Source organism: Apodemus sylvaticus, chromosome 3 (genome assembly GCF_947179515.1).
Source record: "Apodemus sylvaticus chromosome 3, mApoSyl1.1, whole genome shotgun sequence".
NCBI classification, from domain to species: domain Eukaryota; kingdom Metazoa; phylum Chordata; class Mammalia; order Rodentia; family Muridae; genus Apodemus; species Apodemus sylvaticus.
Genome location: NC_067474.1, coordinates 100,054,720 through 100,071,371, shown reverse-complemented (window position 1 = coordinate 100,071,371; position 16,652 = coordinate 100,054,720). Strand labels below are relative to the sequence as shown.

The window sequence follows — 16,652 nt, the reverse complement described above, 5'->3', positions numbered from 1 at the left end:
AGTGAAAAGTATATTATAGAGGGTAGGATCATGGCACTGTGGTCATCTTTGATCTTTTCTGTATTTTCTAGCTTTTCTGCAACCAATATAGCTGATTATTACACATAATTTTTTTAAAAAATATTTTTATTTTCTATATTCTTTGTTCATATTCCAAATGATTTCCCCTTTCCCAGATCCCCCCTCCCCATATGTCCCATAAACCTTCTTCTCTCCCTCCATTCTTCAATCACCTCCCTCCTTTTTCTCTGTCCTTATATTCCTCTCCAATGCTGGATCAATCCTTTCCAGGATCAGGACCCTCTCCATACTTCTTCATGGGAGTCATTTGTTATGCAATTTGTGCCTTGGGTATTCAGAGCTTCTGGGCTAATTAATATCCACTTATCAGAGATTGCATTCCATGTGTATTCTTTTGTGAATGGGTTACCTCACTTAGGATGATATTTTCCAGATCAAACCATTTGCCTAAAAATTTTGTGAATTCATTGTTTCTAATTGCTGAGTAGTATACACATAATTTTTATTTTACATATTCTTGAAGACTTTTTCATTCATTCAGTCTCCTTCCCCAAATCTTCCTAGATCTAGCCTTCTTTCTCACACACCCAACTCTGGGTCCTTTAAAATAAAAAATCAAAACCAATTTATGCTACCCAAATACTCTTGGATGTATATGCCACTAGAGTGTGATCAGCTTACCAGAGGCCACACTCTAGAAAACACCATCTCCAAGAAGCTAACTGTCACCAGTAGTTCCAAGGCTAGGAGTAAGATTGTACGCTAACTCCCATCACCATGGTGGAATTTGCCCTGGCTTGGGCTTTCACGGGCCTTGTGTATGTTGTCACTACTGCTGTGAATTCTTTGCACAGCCACTCTGCTTGGTTCAGAAGATACTGTTTCTTTGTAGTAATCTACCACCTCTGATTCTATACCTGCCTCACCCCATCACACCCCACCCCATCTCACCCCACCCCATCCCCAGCCAACACACACACACACACACACACACACACACATTCCAGAAATGATCCCTAAGTCTAGGGAGGAAGGGATGTATTATAAATGTTTGATTTAATGCTGAACATTCTGCAGTCTCTTTCTCTGCATCTCGGCCAGTTGTGGTCTCTGTTAATCTCTATCCATTGGAAATACAAAGGCTCTCAAATGAGAGTTGAGAGTTGTATTGATCTACGGATATAACAGTAAGCCATTGGCAATCTGATACTGACCTGGAAGCTTCATCCCTATGAGCTAGCATTTGTAGTTCTAGAAGGGACTATGGAGAAGAGTAATTATCAACCATACCAAGTTGGTATGGTTGTGAACTACAATACCAATCAGCTTGGCAAAACATGCCTACTTATGCCGTAGAAACACAAATATCATGGTAATAAGCACTTTTTGATTGACTTTAAGTCCTACTCCACCGAGATGAAACTCATACATGTCACCATTTTCTGGTTAAAAAAAAAAAATAACCTATGGATAGATAGCTCCTAGGTCCTAGAGGAGAACCTACTAATATCACTCTGATAAATGGATTTTTTTTTTTATATTATTGCCAAAAGACTGAAGGAAAGAAAAGGCTATGGTTAATGTCAGAAAGCCAGACAGATACTGACTCTGACACATCTCTTTCCACTAATTTTCAAATTTTCAAGATTGTCAGAGTGAGAAAAATAAGCTGACTTACTTTTCTAACATGCAAAAATTTTATACATTAAAGTTGGTTAATAAAATGTGAAAACCTAAGAATAAAAAATATTTCATCTACAAAAAGCCTTTCCCCGGGATATAGAAGAGGGAATTGAAGTACAGCAAGATACAAGGGATAGATTAACTCCCCTCCTTTATATCTTTAGGCTGGTATAGAGGGCAGTGGACCTCAGACGTGTAGTCATCAAAAGAACTGGGAGAGCTTGTTAGGCATAGTCAACCCTGGGAGTCATATTTAATAGGTCTTGGGAAGGGCATGAGATTATGCATTTCTAACAAATTTCCATCTTATACAAGAACTATTGTTTGATGTATATATGCATGCACAGTTATTCCAGGGCATTGGGTCCTTAGACCCTTAGTGGGGACCTTGGAATATGCACATCCAGTAGAATGGAAGATTTGTTAAAATTGACTAGGGGAGATTTCTAGCTGTGGAAAAGATGGCAACAGTCTCAGGCTAGATGTTGGGTAGACATGAGTAAAATCGCATGGTACTGATCAGCATAAGTGAATCTTTAGGCAAAAGATTAAATGTTTGGTGGGATCCTATGAGGCATTATTCATTTCACCCACACACTTTATTGTTCAATCTTCCAAGTCTGAAGCCAACATCTAAGAGTTATCATTTTGTCTATGGAAATCCAGATTTCTTTCTGGTTTTGGAAAATCTACTGTGGCAACTTGAGATCTGAATTCCCAATGTGACAGCAAGTGAGCAAAGACAAGACTGGCTGTTCCTTTTACCTGACGCATTTATTCTTAGGCTAACCTGTCCCAGCTGATCCTTCCCTCCTAGACATAACCAACAGATCTCTGTGTGCCTGTGTGTTTGCACCAAACCCAACACTGAGATGTAGCTACATCATGAATCAGGCAGCAAGAGCAAGAGGGTATGGACTCAACATAAGTGTAAATGTTGACTTTGGGAGGAAACAAGAACAGTTATTTCTGCGATGTGCCAGTGGTAAAGGATAGACTGGCGTGGACCAAAGATGGTAACCTTCAACTTCTTAACAAGTCCTTAACAAATAAGACTCCTTGTTAACTTGAGAGAAGAGGGCTTTAGTCTTAGGAAACAGACAAGGAATTTGGTCTAATTGCTGAAAAATGTGTTGAGGAGTTAACAGGGTATACTAAAAACATCAGAAAGCAGGTCAGTTAGCCCATTTACAGTAAGAGTATGAGGGTCTCTGCTACACAGCAAAGTGGGTAGGTAGAAGCAGTGACCTGAGACTGAGAACTCCCCGAATAAAGAGATCCATCCATGTGTAGAATTTCTATTGTACCAAGAATTCCATCAACTGATTATGGTTTTTGAAATGTGAAAGTAATGTGTGCCTTGGAATAAAGAGAACAAGGCCTGACTATAATGTTATTGGTAGGTCTCTCTCTGCCTCTATCTCTGTCTGTCTCCCTCCCTCCCTCCCTTCCCCCTCCCTCCCTCCCTCCCTCCCTCCCTCCGTGTGTGTGTGTGTGTGTGTGTGTGTGTGTGTGTGTGTGTGTGTGATATGCATGGCTTACTTTGGCATGTATGTGGGTGCACATATGTATGCCTGTGCGTGGAGGGTGGGGATTGATGTTGAAGATCATCTTCCATTGCTTTTTCTGCCTTACTCCTTTAGGTAGAGGCTCTCAGGCAAATCCAGACTCCATGACAGGGCTAGGTCTAGTCTTGCTGGGCATCTCCCCCTGGAATCCCTGTCTCTGTCTCCTGGGGCTGGGACAGCAGATGGGCTATTCTGCCCACTTGGAGCTTACATGAGTGTCTGGGGATCCAGACTCAGGGCCCCAACCTTCCACAGCAAGTGCTTCAGCAACTGAGCCATTTCCCCAGTATTGGTAGATACTTTAAAAGAGGCCAGCATTTAAACCATTTCCCTAGCAGATAGTTCAGCAAAAATGTAATGGATATGGAATCACTGTCTCTTTCTTAATGCCATCTCAATTTCAAGGAAATTGATCTACACACCTCTGCCCAGCCTCCATGGCTAACACATTTTGTCTTCTGTCTGACGACAATAGCAAAGTTTGAGAAACGCCACTGAAGGGAAACATTTCATTCTTCACAGTTAAACTTGCAGCACAGTGAAGGATGGTTGTTTTAAAAATTCAAGAAGTGCAGTGTTTTAAATAGTTTCCTTAAAAAAGCAGCCTACTAAAATCCTGTATAATTGATCAGGTGAATTTCAAATGAGAGCATGATTGAGCTTGCTGTGAACAGAAGCGATAAACAGATTGACCTGGTGACATAACCTCAGCAGTAATTGTCCAGCCCTAACTGCTTCATCAGCAGAGGCTTTCCCTGCTGATTCCTGCATGTGAAATGCGACTTTTTTGCAAGCTATTACTTTGTAAAAGAGGTGCTAAGTACAGATTCCTTTGTTTCTCAAAAGAATGGAGTTGTGACCTGTTTTTCCCTAGAAAAACAGACAACTAAATCTTTTAGTCAAAAGATTTTTTTTTTTCAAGAAGAAAAGGTAGTAAGAGAAAGAAGCTACTTCTTCTTTAGGAGTGCCATGGGGATTGGCCAGGGCCACACCAGTGAAGCCGCTCTTAGAGGGGCATATCAATAGCCTCTGTTGTTAATTAGTGTCAGAGGTGGCTGCATTTCCAATCCTGTTTGGAAAGATTTTTTTTCTAAACAATTGACACTTTGTCTATTTAGGATCCAATTTAAAAAAAAGAAAGAAAGAAAAGAAAAAGCAAGATTACACACACACACACACACACACACACACACACACACGCACGCACACGTTGCCATGCATTTGGTCCAGAGGGCTCTGGTGGAATGTTGCACAATGGAGGGCCTCATTTCCTGTCTTCAAGCCCTCAGGAAAGATGGAATGCTGAGAGCAGAGAGTTAAACTAGAAGAGCTGAGCTTCCCATCTCTTTTCTTTCCCCCGTTAGCCTAAAGCAGGTGAATTCATTATCATTTATTGAGTCCTCCCCCACCCCCACCCCAGGATAATACCTGCCTATCTTTCCAAAGCATGCTGTGACTTGATTCCCAATGTGGATCTTTTTGCTCTGGGCTGTATTCACTCATGCAGTGTGTAACTCTCCGCTCACCCGCTTGTAAATTCACCAACTCTCTTAAAACTCCCCTATACTAAGTGACATTGGAACTTTAGTGGAAATTGTTTGAAAATGGAAGTTGGCTTTCTGATCTCTGGATGTCAAGTAATACCTGGTCTGTTTCATTGGCAGTGAGAAAGAAGCTTTGTGAGAAATAGTATAAACATGCAAGAGATGTGAGTGAGGCTTTTAGCTCAGGTTATCCCCATTTTACAAACTATGCTAACTATAGTATTATTTAAGCTTAACAGCTTAGTTTTAGTGGTTGGGTTTTACAATGCTAATTGAGATAGCTGAATTTTCAAATATATAAAATTGTTCTGCGTACCTAGAGTGGGAGCAAGGCTGAGTCTAATAAAGAGGCTCTTGACTTTTTATGCAGATGTATCCCCAATATAAGAAGATAATCAATAACTGGATGTCAAGTCACAAGAGCAGCAAACAAGAACAGAGTCTAACTCTTGAAGGTCTGTCAGTCTAGATCCAATTAAGAGGCAGAAATTACACCTGCTATTTCAGCAAGGCAGGCTTCCCATAAAGAATTGCTAACTAGGTAGAGAGCTGTTAATTATCTCAAGTGAAAGGGAACTTTTTTAAGGTACCTGCGAGATAAAATTGCAGGAAGCAGCTGCCGCTCTAGGCACTGGGGAAACAAAAGGAAGACACTAGAATTATTAAAAACTCAGAAGCTCAGAGGAGGTAGTGTTTAGAGCATGGAGTGATAAAACCGGTCCCGTGTTAGACAGTCTGCGCACTGGATTCAGCTGCTGTAAAGAGCCACTGTCAACCCTGGGGTCAAAGGGGAAGGATCAGAAAACAGGAAGTGCACTGAAAGAAAAAAGCTTAGACCAACACCATCTTCCCGCTCCCCCCTCCCAGGCTTCTGCTCTTTCTAAGCTCCCCATTTTTAGAAGAACCAGAAGGCCAGAAGGGAAAAGGAAAGGAAATTTGCAAAGTCCCCTCTCCAGTGTCACAAACCAAGAATCCAGGGCAGGTTGGAGGCTCAGACATACTCAGTGTCACAGCACAGAAGCCTTCAGGCAGGAGGCTAGCCTGTGAGCTCCCACAGGGAAGCTCTAGGCAGATCCTGCTGCTAGGAATAGCCTAGAGACTGTAGCTGCTTTGTAATTGTTGTCCCTAAATGACAGTTTTAACAGTGTTTATTTACCTTCAAATAAAGTCAGAACTGACTTGGAAAAAGGCTGTAAAATCATCACACAGCTACTGTAGGACCCAACAAATAAGCTGTTGTTGTTGTTGTTGTTTGTTTGTTGTACAAAAAGTAGACTGAACTCCCAGATCCAGCGGTAACAGCCGCCGTGGGTATTTGTTCACTCTGTGTCACCGCACCATTTCCATGTCCCTCTCAGTTTCCCACTGAACTGTCATTCATAAACAATTCATTGTGCTTAATTGCCACTTGATGAATTTTTACAAAGCAAACGGCTCATGTAAATCTCACTTAGATCTAAACAGAATTCTGCGAACACTGGAAGCCTCCTTCCTCTACAGAGCTCCCTGGGGTTTCTTGACTGTTTTCCAGAGGAGAGGCCCCTTTTGCCAATTTTACACTTTGTATGCATAGATGATATGTACTTTCTAAAGTCCTTCCTAAGATTTTTATTGTTAATTGTTCTGCTTTATTGTTTTTTTCATTATGCATGACACCGTATTACAGAGATCCACTTCCATGCGAGTATGTATTCGTCCCCCATGTCCCCCTTCCCCTCCTCTCCTGCTCCCCTCCCCAATAATTCCATTCGGCCCCATGATAGCTTCACCTCTACTTTCCTGTCATCTAGACACACATGGTTTTTATGTGTCTATATAAAAGTTTAGGATCCACATGAGAGAAAAACACAATCTCTGTCTTTCTCAGACTGAGTTAATTTGTTTACTATGACTCTCTCCAGCTCCACAAATTTTCCTGAAAGCAATGCAACTTTGTTCTTTATGGCTAAAATAATTCCGTTGTGTATATATACCTCATCTTCTTTATGCCTTCCTCCGTTAATCATCTCCGTTGATGATTCTGTGAGTTAGCTGTTATGGACAGCACTGTGATAAACTTGGGTGTACACGGATTTCCCGTGCAGTGTTGGAATCCTGCTTGCTTTTTGAGGAGCACTATGGCAAACCTATGCTTGCTTAGTTCACATTCCCACCAGCAGTGTATAAGGGTTTGCTTTTGTCTGCATGCATACTCACAAGTATTTGCTGCTTTCTTAATGACTGCCATTCTAAAGGGTGGAACAGAAAGAAATCTCACTATAGTTTTAAATTGCATTTCTATAATGGCTAGTGGGGCCAAACTTGTCTTTTCCATGTTTATTGGCCACTTGAAGATACCATTTTTTAAAATGTTAAAATGTTCTTTTTAATTATTGACTGGGTTGTTCAATTTCTTGATATGTAACATTTATTAATATTTATTTAATATTTTTTAATCTTTTATGCATTCTAATATCAATTTTATTGATACATTTTTATTTACATTTCAAATGATTTCCCCTTTTCTGGGTCCCCACTCCCCTCAAGTCCCATAAGCCCTCTTCCCTCCCACTGTTCCTCCATCCACCCCTTCCCACTTCCCTGTTCTGGAATTCCCCTATACTCTTGCATTAAGTCTTTCCAGAACCAGGGGCCACTCCTCCATTCTTTTGGGACATCATTTAATTTGTGGATTATGTCTTGGGTATTCAAAGTTTCTAGGTTAATATCCACTTATCAGTGAGTGCATACCATGACTGATCTTTTGAGACTGGGTTACCTCACTTAGTATGATGTGCTCCAGCTCCATCCATTTGTCTAAGAATTTCATTAATTCATTGTTTCTAATGGCTGAATAGTACTCCTTTGTGTAAATATCAATTTTTTATTGATACATTTTTATTTACATTTCAAATGATTTCCCCTTTTCTGGGTCCCCACTCCCCACAAGTCCCATAAGCCCTCTTCCCTCCCACTGTTCCTCCATCCACCCCTTCCCACTTCCCTGTTCTGGAATTCCCTGTTCAGGACACCTGGATTCTTTCCAGCTTCTAGCTACTACAAATAGGGCTACTATGAACATAGTGAAGCATGTGTCCTTATTGCATGCTGAAGAATCCTCTGAATATATGCCCAGGAGTGATATAACAGGGTCCTCAGGAAGTGTCATGCCCAGTTTTCTGAGGAACCTCCAGACTGATTTCCAAAGTGGTTGCACCATCTTGTAATCTCACCAGCAGTGGAGGAGTGTTCCTCTTTCTCCACATCCTCGCCAACACCTGCTGTCTCCAGAGTTTTTGACCTTAGCCATTCTGACTGGTGTGAGGTAAAATCTCAGGGTTGTTTTGATTTGCATTTCCCTAATGATTAATGATGTTGAACATTTCTTAAGGTGTTTCTCAGCCCTCCGAAGTTCTTCATGTGAAAAATCTTTGTTTAGCTTGGTACCCCACTTTTTAATGGGGTTATTTGGTTCTCTGGGTTCTACCTTCTTGAATTCTTTGTATTAGCCCTCTGTCGGATTTAGGGTTGGTGAAGATCCTTTCCCAATCTGTTGGTTGACGTTTTGTCCTTTTGACAGTGTCCTTTGCCTTACAGAAACTTTGTAGTTTTATGAGGTCCCATTTGTCAATTCTTGATCTTAGAGCATAAGCTATTGGCGTTCTATTCAGGAACTTTTCCCCTGTGCCCATGTCCTCAAGGGTCTTCCCCAGTTTCTTTTCGACTAGTTTCAGTGTGTCAGGTTTTATGTGGAGGTCCTTGATCTATTTGGAGTTGAGCTTAGTACAAGGAGATAAGAATGGATCGATGCGCATTCTTCTGCATGCTGACCTCCAGTTGAACCAGCACCATTTGTTGAAAAGACTATCTTTTTAATATCAATCTTATATCGGATATGTGCACGATCAAAACTTCCTCCCATTCCATAGGCTATCTCTCCACTCATTTCCTTTGCTAGAAGCCAGATGCTCTGGATTCAGTTGTGTTTTCTCACAGAAGCTCTGAAGAGCTAACAGGTCACATCCAGCCAAGCCTTTCTCCCCTATGGCTCTTCAAGAGCCAAATCTTTCCCATCCCCAGTCCTTAGAACTGTCCTTTCCTGTAGCAAAGCCCTAAATAGAAAACACTACAGGCCGACCAGTGTCATATTGCATACTAAGTACATCTAGCCTCATATTCAGGAAGGTCCTTGGGGCTATTAGAGATGTAATATCTCTGTCTCATTTAAGTGCCGTCCACTAACCATGAACCCCTTTCTTCTACCATAGCTCTCCCATCCCTTCTGCTTCCCCTGGGCTACCTGGGGCTCTCCTTCCAACCCCTCTTTCTCAGTTCTAGTTCCTTTTCTCAACAGTGGATCCATTTCTGTCTCTGCCTTGAACCCCATCTTTTGAACTGAAGAACCTAACACATTTGTCAGTTGTTGCTATTATTTCTAGACTTCCTTGATCTTATTCAGAAAGTCTTTGCCTATATAGATATCTTGAAATATTTTCCCTATAGCAGGTTCAGAGTCTTGGGTCTTACATTTAGTTTACATACAGGTGAAAAAAAAAAAAGGAATCTGAGTTTCATTTCTCTTTCATGCTCTTCTTTAAATTGAACATTATTGATGAGCTCTACCCATACTGCTGCATGTGGCTGTATTTCATTTCTCCTCACTGTCCTGTAGTAGTGCATCGTGGGAGTATCCCTGTTTTCTCCACTCTTTGTTCCATGGATATATAATTTTGTCGTTTCCAGTCTTTGGCTGTTAGAAACAAAACAACTGGGCACCCATGTCTTCTAGTATATATTTGTCTACATTTCTATTGATAATATGTCAAAAATAGGGTTTAGGATATGGATGTGTTCAACTTTAATAAACTGACTTTGAGTTTTGAAAGTAGTTCAATCAGTTTAGTTCTAGTTGCTTCAGGTAACAATTTTTGATGTTGCCTCTATTCTTTATTTTAGCTCTTCTGTGAGGTATATCATATTTTATTCTTGCTTTAATTTGCATTCCCTTAATGAGTACATTTTCTGATGGATGCTTAACTTGGTAACTGAATATATTTTTGTAAAGTGTTTGATTGATATTTTTCTTGCTGATTTGTGTTTGTGTTTGCATGTTCAGAATGTGATTTTTTTGGGGGAGTTGGACATGAACTCTGCAAATATTTTCTTACGCTGTAACTTATCTTGTCATTCTCTTTGATGGTATTTTTATAATAAAATATGTAATTTTAGTGTAATTCAACATATTGGACTTCTTTGTAGTTAGTTCTTCTTGAGTCTTATTTAGAGTGAGCCTTTTGTCTCTTCCATTTGGGCCTGTATTCTACCTGATGATGAACTTTATGAAGTGGGGTAGATTGACCAAACGTGTAGTGGAAAAACTATCTTTTCCTTACTGAGACTTTCCTCCTTGTCATAAATTGATAGTGTGGACAGGAATCTGTTTCTGGTTTCCCAAGCTGTACATGATATCCCAGTGTGGATAGCATGCTATTTTAATTGTAATGGAAATTGGGATATCTGGTAGTGAAAATTATTTTTTATGTATTTAATTTATTTGCATTTTACATGTATGAGTGTTTTGCCTGCATATATGTTCTTTGTACCACATGCAAGCAACGTCCTTGGAGTCCAGAAAGCATCAGAACCTCTGGACTTGGAGTTATGGATAGTTGTAAGCCACTGTGTGGATATCGAGAACTAAATCTGGGTTTTCTGAAAGAACAAGTGTCTTTAGCCAGCATTTATCACCTCTCCAACCTCTAGCACACATTCATAAATAATTTCCTTCAGAGTGTTCTCAGCCTTTTAAATGTTTGACAAACATTTTAAGTTTGCTTGTCAATTTTCAAATTACCTGTTAGTTTTAATTAGGATTATATTCAGCCTACAGGTTGTCCAGAAATGGCTTCCTTACAACATAGACTCACTCTGATCAAGAACATTTTTTGCCCCTTCTTTGAGCTAAATAGCTTCATTTCTTTGAATAAAGGCAAGGCTCTCTGCAAAAGCCATGTAAATTATTAGGTTTATATTTCTAGGCAAATATTTTGTGTTCTCTTAAATGGAACCATTTTATATTTTATGGTTTTTCATTATGTGGGAATTGGTTTGTTAATTCTTGCTAATGCAAATGACATACTCGGAGATAACTGTGGCTTCTTTTCCTCTGTACAGATAATCATACTGGCTACCAATTTTGACATTGTATCTTTCTGACTCTTATGCCTTCCACTTTTTTTCTTGGTTTCTTGCATTGATTAAAATCACTATTGCTTTTAGACCATCCTAAGTACACACTGGATGTGGACACTCTCCCTTGAAGTCTGTCTGACTAAATGTTCACTGTTTACCCAACATCAACAAACTCTCCAGAAAAAACAGGTCTCCACATCCCTCAGGCTGCATCTTTGAAACAGAAGCAAGCTTAATTTTTACAAAACTGTTTAGTAAAATTTTCAGAAGTCAAATTTAAAGTGACAGATTTATTTAATATTTTACTTGAAAATTTGAGACTGAAATTATTCTTTTTGTTTTAATGTGAAGTAATGAAACATTTTGAAAAAATACCTTTTAAAATCAACAAAAATAGCTTCTTATATTTTTAATGAACTATATTAAAACTGATTCATCCCAAAAGAAAACCTATAGAATCAGCTAACCTGGGCTCATAGGGACTTGGAGAGACTTAACTGGCACTCAGGGAGCCTGCATGGGACTGACCTAGGCGCTCTGCATATGTTACAGTTGTGTAGCTTGGTCTTCTTATGGGACTCCTAACAGTGGGTGTTAACAGGGCCTGTCTCTGATTCTTTTGCCAGCTTTTAGGACCCTTTTTTTTGTCATACTAGGTTGCCTTTAATATGAGGGGAGGTGCCTAGACTTACTGCACCTTGATATGCCATGTTTGGTTGATATCCTTGGGAGGCCTGCCTTTTCTGTAGAGAAACAAGGAGTGGATAGGAGGGCAGATGGGAAATGGGAGGAAGGACTGAGAGGAAAAGAGGGAAGGGAAACCACAGCTGGGATGATGATAATAATATAATAATAATAATAATAATAATAATGATGATTATGATAATAATAATAGTAAAAAACTTATTCATCTTGTGGGCAATTGCATGTTACTTTTATCTTTCAAATTGTTTCTATCAAAATATCAGTTGAATGACAATCTCTCAACAAGATAAAAAGATTATCAATATGAAGGTATTAAATAATGTAATACATATGTATTGATGGCTTACTCTCTCTTAGTTTTTTAACCAACTCAAACACATGCAGTCCAGCAACAGCACATCTGAATATGCACCATGATAGTTAAATGCCATCATCTTTGATGATCTGCTGTCTTTGAAATTTTTAGTCATGTGTAAATGATAGTCTTGTAACATTTTTGCCCAGGTCTATTCATCAATGTAGAAAGGAAGAACATATCTTGACAGTGTCTTAGCTTGATTTATTATGCGAACATATTTAGGTATGTGGAACACAGAACTCCATTTGTCTTGCCGTTTTTCACAAATCAGTGAATCTGACAAAGACCTTGGTTCAAAGTTGCAGAAAAGAAAAGGCACTGGGCACCCTTGTTCATCATGTGATTCAAATAAATCCTTGGTTGTTTCTGCTCCGGCTTTTTACGCTCTTCCTGTCGCCTTCTAGGAGGCCTCACTGTGGTTTTAGATTTGCTTATTTCTCCATTTAGTTGTTTATTTCTGCTGTATCTATCTTGACTCAGTGTTGTCAGATTCATTATAAGTTGGGGATCTTGTCACGTTATCACCGGTGTGCAGTGGACCTCCTGACTGTAATCATTACTCTGGCTTTAAAACTGAGCTTCTTTTTGTGGTTTACTTTTGAGATTGTAATTTAGTTACGTTTCTGTCTTCCCTCCCCTCCTCCAAACCCTCCAGTATGCCCCTCCCCACTCTCTTTCATTGCATTCATGTATGTATTTCTGTATATATATATACATATATATACACATATATATACATACATACATACACACACACACACATACATAAATATAACCGTTGAGTCCATATAATGTTACTTGAATGCCTGTATGCCCAGGGCTGACTGTTGAGTCCTGGATAACTGGTGTGCTCTTCCCTGGTCAGGACCATCTCACCATTCCCAGCTTTACTCCATCACTAGTAGTTCTTTTATATTTTTTCCCCATCCAGTTTAGTATGTTTGTTGGTACCGGCCTTGTTGAGATCATGTGTGGGCAGTGATGTTGGTGAGACTTTATGGATATGTCTTGTGATGCTAGTAGGAGACACAATCCCACAGCAAACCCCCTGATCTTTTGGCTCTTACAAGCTTTCCACACCTTCTTCTGCAGCCTACACTTGAGCCTTAGGTATAGGAGTGCTTTGTAGATGTATCCATTGGAATTGGCCTCCACAACTCTGCGTTTTGATTGGTTGTAACTTTCCTGTGATGATCTTAATCTGTCACAAAGAGAAGTTTTTTGAGAGGGGTAAAGTCTATACTTATGGGTATAAGGATAAATGTTTATTGATTGTGGTTAACGGTTATGCTGGCTTAGTAAATTACTAGTTCTAGATTCTCCTTCAATACCCATGAATCCACTGGCACTGAGTAGTAGTAGTATCAAGCATGGTATCTGTCTTGTTAAGTAGGTCTTAAGTTTTCAGCCAAATTAGAGATCTGTTGGTGACCATCATGTATGTGTTGCCAGTCCCATACCTGTAGGGATTTTGTGCTATGCTAAACTGATCATTGAGGTGGTTCACGCCAGGCTTTTTTTTTCCTTAATGTTTGTCTGGAATTTTCTATTTTTACTTCCCATTATTTCATATTTAAAATGTCTCTTACAATCTTTAAGTGATTGGATTCTGTTTGCAACCTGTTGCTTAAAATCTTTTTCTTTAAATAAAATATGTAGTCTACCCCAATCTGATGTAAGTATGGGTATATTTCGTGTTTAAATACATTATCTTATTTTTCTATGTGTCTGGGTTCTACCTCTTTCTTGTTCTTGCTACTTTTTGCATTGACCAAATATTGTATTTTGTTTCTTTCTACTAAGCCCATAGAAAAGAGTCTAGGGTAATTTCTTAGTGTTTAAAGTTCTTGCCATGCAAATGTGAGAATCCACATTCAAATCTTCATGTAAAAGCCAAGTGGAACAATGGTGCTCCTAAGACAAAGTGAGAGGCAGACGTAGGGGGATCCTTGAAGGTCCTGAGCCAACCAGCCTGGTGTCTACACTGCAGTGGCAACCAATACCACAGATAAATAGATAGATAGATAGATAGATAGATAGATAGATAGATAGATAGATAGACAGACGGACAGACAGATGGACGGATGGATGGGCAGAGAGGCTGGCAGACAGACAGACACACAAATAGATATAGACAGGTAGACAGACAGATAGATGGATGGAACCCTTGCCTCAAACAAGGTTGAAGGTAAGGACCAATATCCAAGACTTTCCTCCTATTTCTACACATGGCTGTCATTCACACATTCATAAAGACACATGAAATATATGATGCATGTTCAGTGTACTAGATAACATGGTTACCACCTTCTTAGTAGCATGTATTAAAAACTCTAGACTATTTTGATCCCATATGATCCCCTCTATTCTTCATGGTGCTGTTCTCACATCTTAATTCTGATCGATTCCAATGGCCCCTTGGTATGGCTTAAACTATCCTGTCTTCTGTCTACATGCCTGCTTTTGCAGCGAGCTCCTCTAGCACCATCCGAATTAAAGTATCCTCCAGGGACCCTTTCCTTTCCATTTCCTTATTTTTCTGTTTGTTTTTCTTCCTGCGCTTCGTGCATGACATGACAGTATGCTTTTGTTTTGGTCTGGGTTTTGCATTAAGCTTCCCAAGGGTAGAACTGTGTCTGCCTTGTTGGCACTTGATAAGCATGTTTAATCAGAAGGATGGATAAAAGATGCCAGACAAAGGACAAAACCACCAGTCCTCATAGCATTAGATGTTTGATCCACAAACCAGAGGATTTTAATGTCAAGAACCTGAAGATCACTGCAGAAATAGCTAAGTGTGCAGATCTCCCCTGTGCACATTTTTTTTCATTTGTTCATTACTTCCTGAAAACCTGTGCAGATCCCGGTGCTGGTAGAGGTGCCAAACTAGATGCCATGCTGCCAAATAAGATGCCACACTGCCTGGGGAAATAGCAGCCTTCTCCATGGGATCCTGCAGCAATCACATGGAAAACAGTTCCTGGCTGGAGGGATGGGGGAAGGGGAGGAACTGGATGGCTAAGACAAGGTTGGATGAGGAAGGACTGGAGTGAAGACAATTCATTGTCCATGAAGCATTCCCGGGCCGAAGGAAGTCAAGAGCTTTGAGCCCAATGTCTCCAAATCAGCAGCAATGAAACAGGGAAAAAATTCCCAGGGGTACTCACACATATAGATTCTGAGAGCTGACATATAGTATTCTACACTCACAGACCTGGATTTGTAATTCCCTGTTACATTCATTCTTAAAATTTAGAAACCAAAGACCACCTTGCCTGGAATTTGGGACCAGGAGCCAGGGCAAATAGTACCTCAGATACCCAGTGTTTCCTTGAAACTTTATTAGCCTTTAAAGCAAAAATCAACAAATGAAAAATTTTTTTAAAGCAAGAGCAAAACTACCAGTCACAGGGCTGGAGACATGACTTGGTGACTTACTCTTCTATGGGACTGGAGTCTGATTCCCAGCACCCACAGGCAGTTCACAACCACCATAACTACAACCCCATGGTATCTAGTACCTTCCGGCTTCCACAGGCACTTGTACTTGTGTGATTCACATAAAACACATCCAGGTTCCCATGCAATAGGTATCAGTGGCATCCTAGGATGTGTCCTATCTTCATATGAGGTCACAAACCAAGTTGCCTATGCAGTTGTTGCATCCCCAAATACTTCTCCCTGATTTTACCCAGATATGAAATAATCATACAAAAGGGGTCCAAGTTAATTCCTAGGTTTTACACACAAAAATCGCAGTTGAAAATTTTTATTGTTGTTGTTTCAAACAGTGAGGCTGTATTGTTTTTACCTTTTCAGCTCTCAGAATTCCCTCCAGACTCACAGGCAGATGGGAGGACAGCTTGCCCTACAATAACAAATGACCCTGGCTGCCAGAGTCTGTGTTTCGAGGTCAACCCTGAGACAGCCAGGCATGAGACGGGAGACCGGCTGAGAGAACAGACCCAGAACAGCAGTATGAAAGAGGTATCCCTCAAGTTGGTGTTAGGATTTTACCTTCATGCGTACCTCCCACTGTTGAAGCCTTATTCAGAGCTGCCAGCCTTGGTAGAACTGTATGGATAGATGTTCTTAGCTGTTTTAACAACCAGTTATTTCTAGCATTTCTGCAAGGAGTGGATTCAAGGTACTGTGCCAATCTAAGCTATACTTAATTGGAGTGTGTAGAAATTATTCTCATGACCTCTGCCTTATATGATCACCAGCAAGGCTTAACCACTTGGGCTATTTGGGGAACAAACATATTTGGGTACTCACAAGGGTCAGGATCTGGGTTGGGTGTAATAAGCTGTCTGAACCTATCCTTTTCTGGGTATGTGTAAATAGGTAGCAGTGTTGTCTTAGTCAGAGTTCATTCCTACACAAACCTCATGACCAAGAAGCAAGTTGGGGAGGAAAGGGTTTATTGAGCTTACACTTCCCACATTGCTGTTCATCACTAAAGGAAGTCAGGACTGGAACTCAAGCAGGTCAGGAAGCAGGAGCTGATGCAGAGGCCTTGGAGGGATGTTACTTACTGGCTTGCTTCCCCTGGCTTGCTCTGCTTGCTTTCTTATAGAACCCAAGAGCACCAGCCCAGAG

General features: G+C 40.2%; 1 protein-coding gene across 5 annotated transcripts in view; it reads left to right on the top strand.

Annotated features, from left to right (window-relative positions):
* Nucleotides 1–16,652, top strand: part of Slc24a2 (solute carrier family 24 member 2) — a 254,322-nt gene that overhangs the window by 35,923 nt on the left and 201,747 nt on the right. For 2 of the 5 annotated variants that reach the window (XM_052176725.1, XM_052176724.1), the window contains exon 3: nt 15,870–16,037. The exons of the other annotated variants lie outside the window; for them this stretch is intronic. In XM_052176725.1, coding sequence (XP_052032685.1) covers nt 15,870–16,037 — 168 coding nt within the window. The remainder of the gene's footprint in view (nt 1–15,869; nt 16,038–16,652) is intronic. 5 annotated transcript variants of the gene reach the window in all.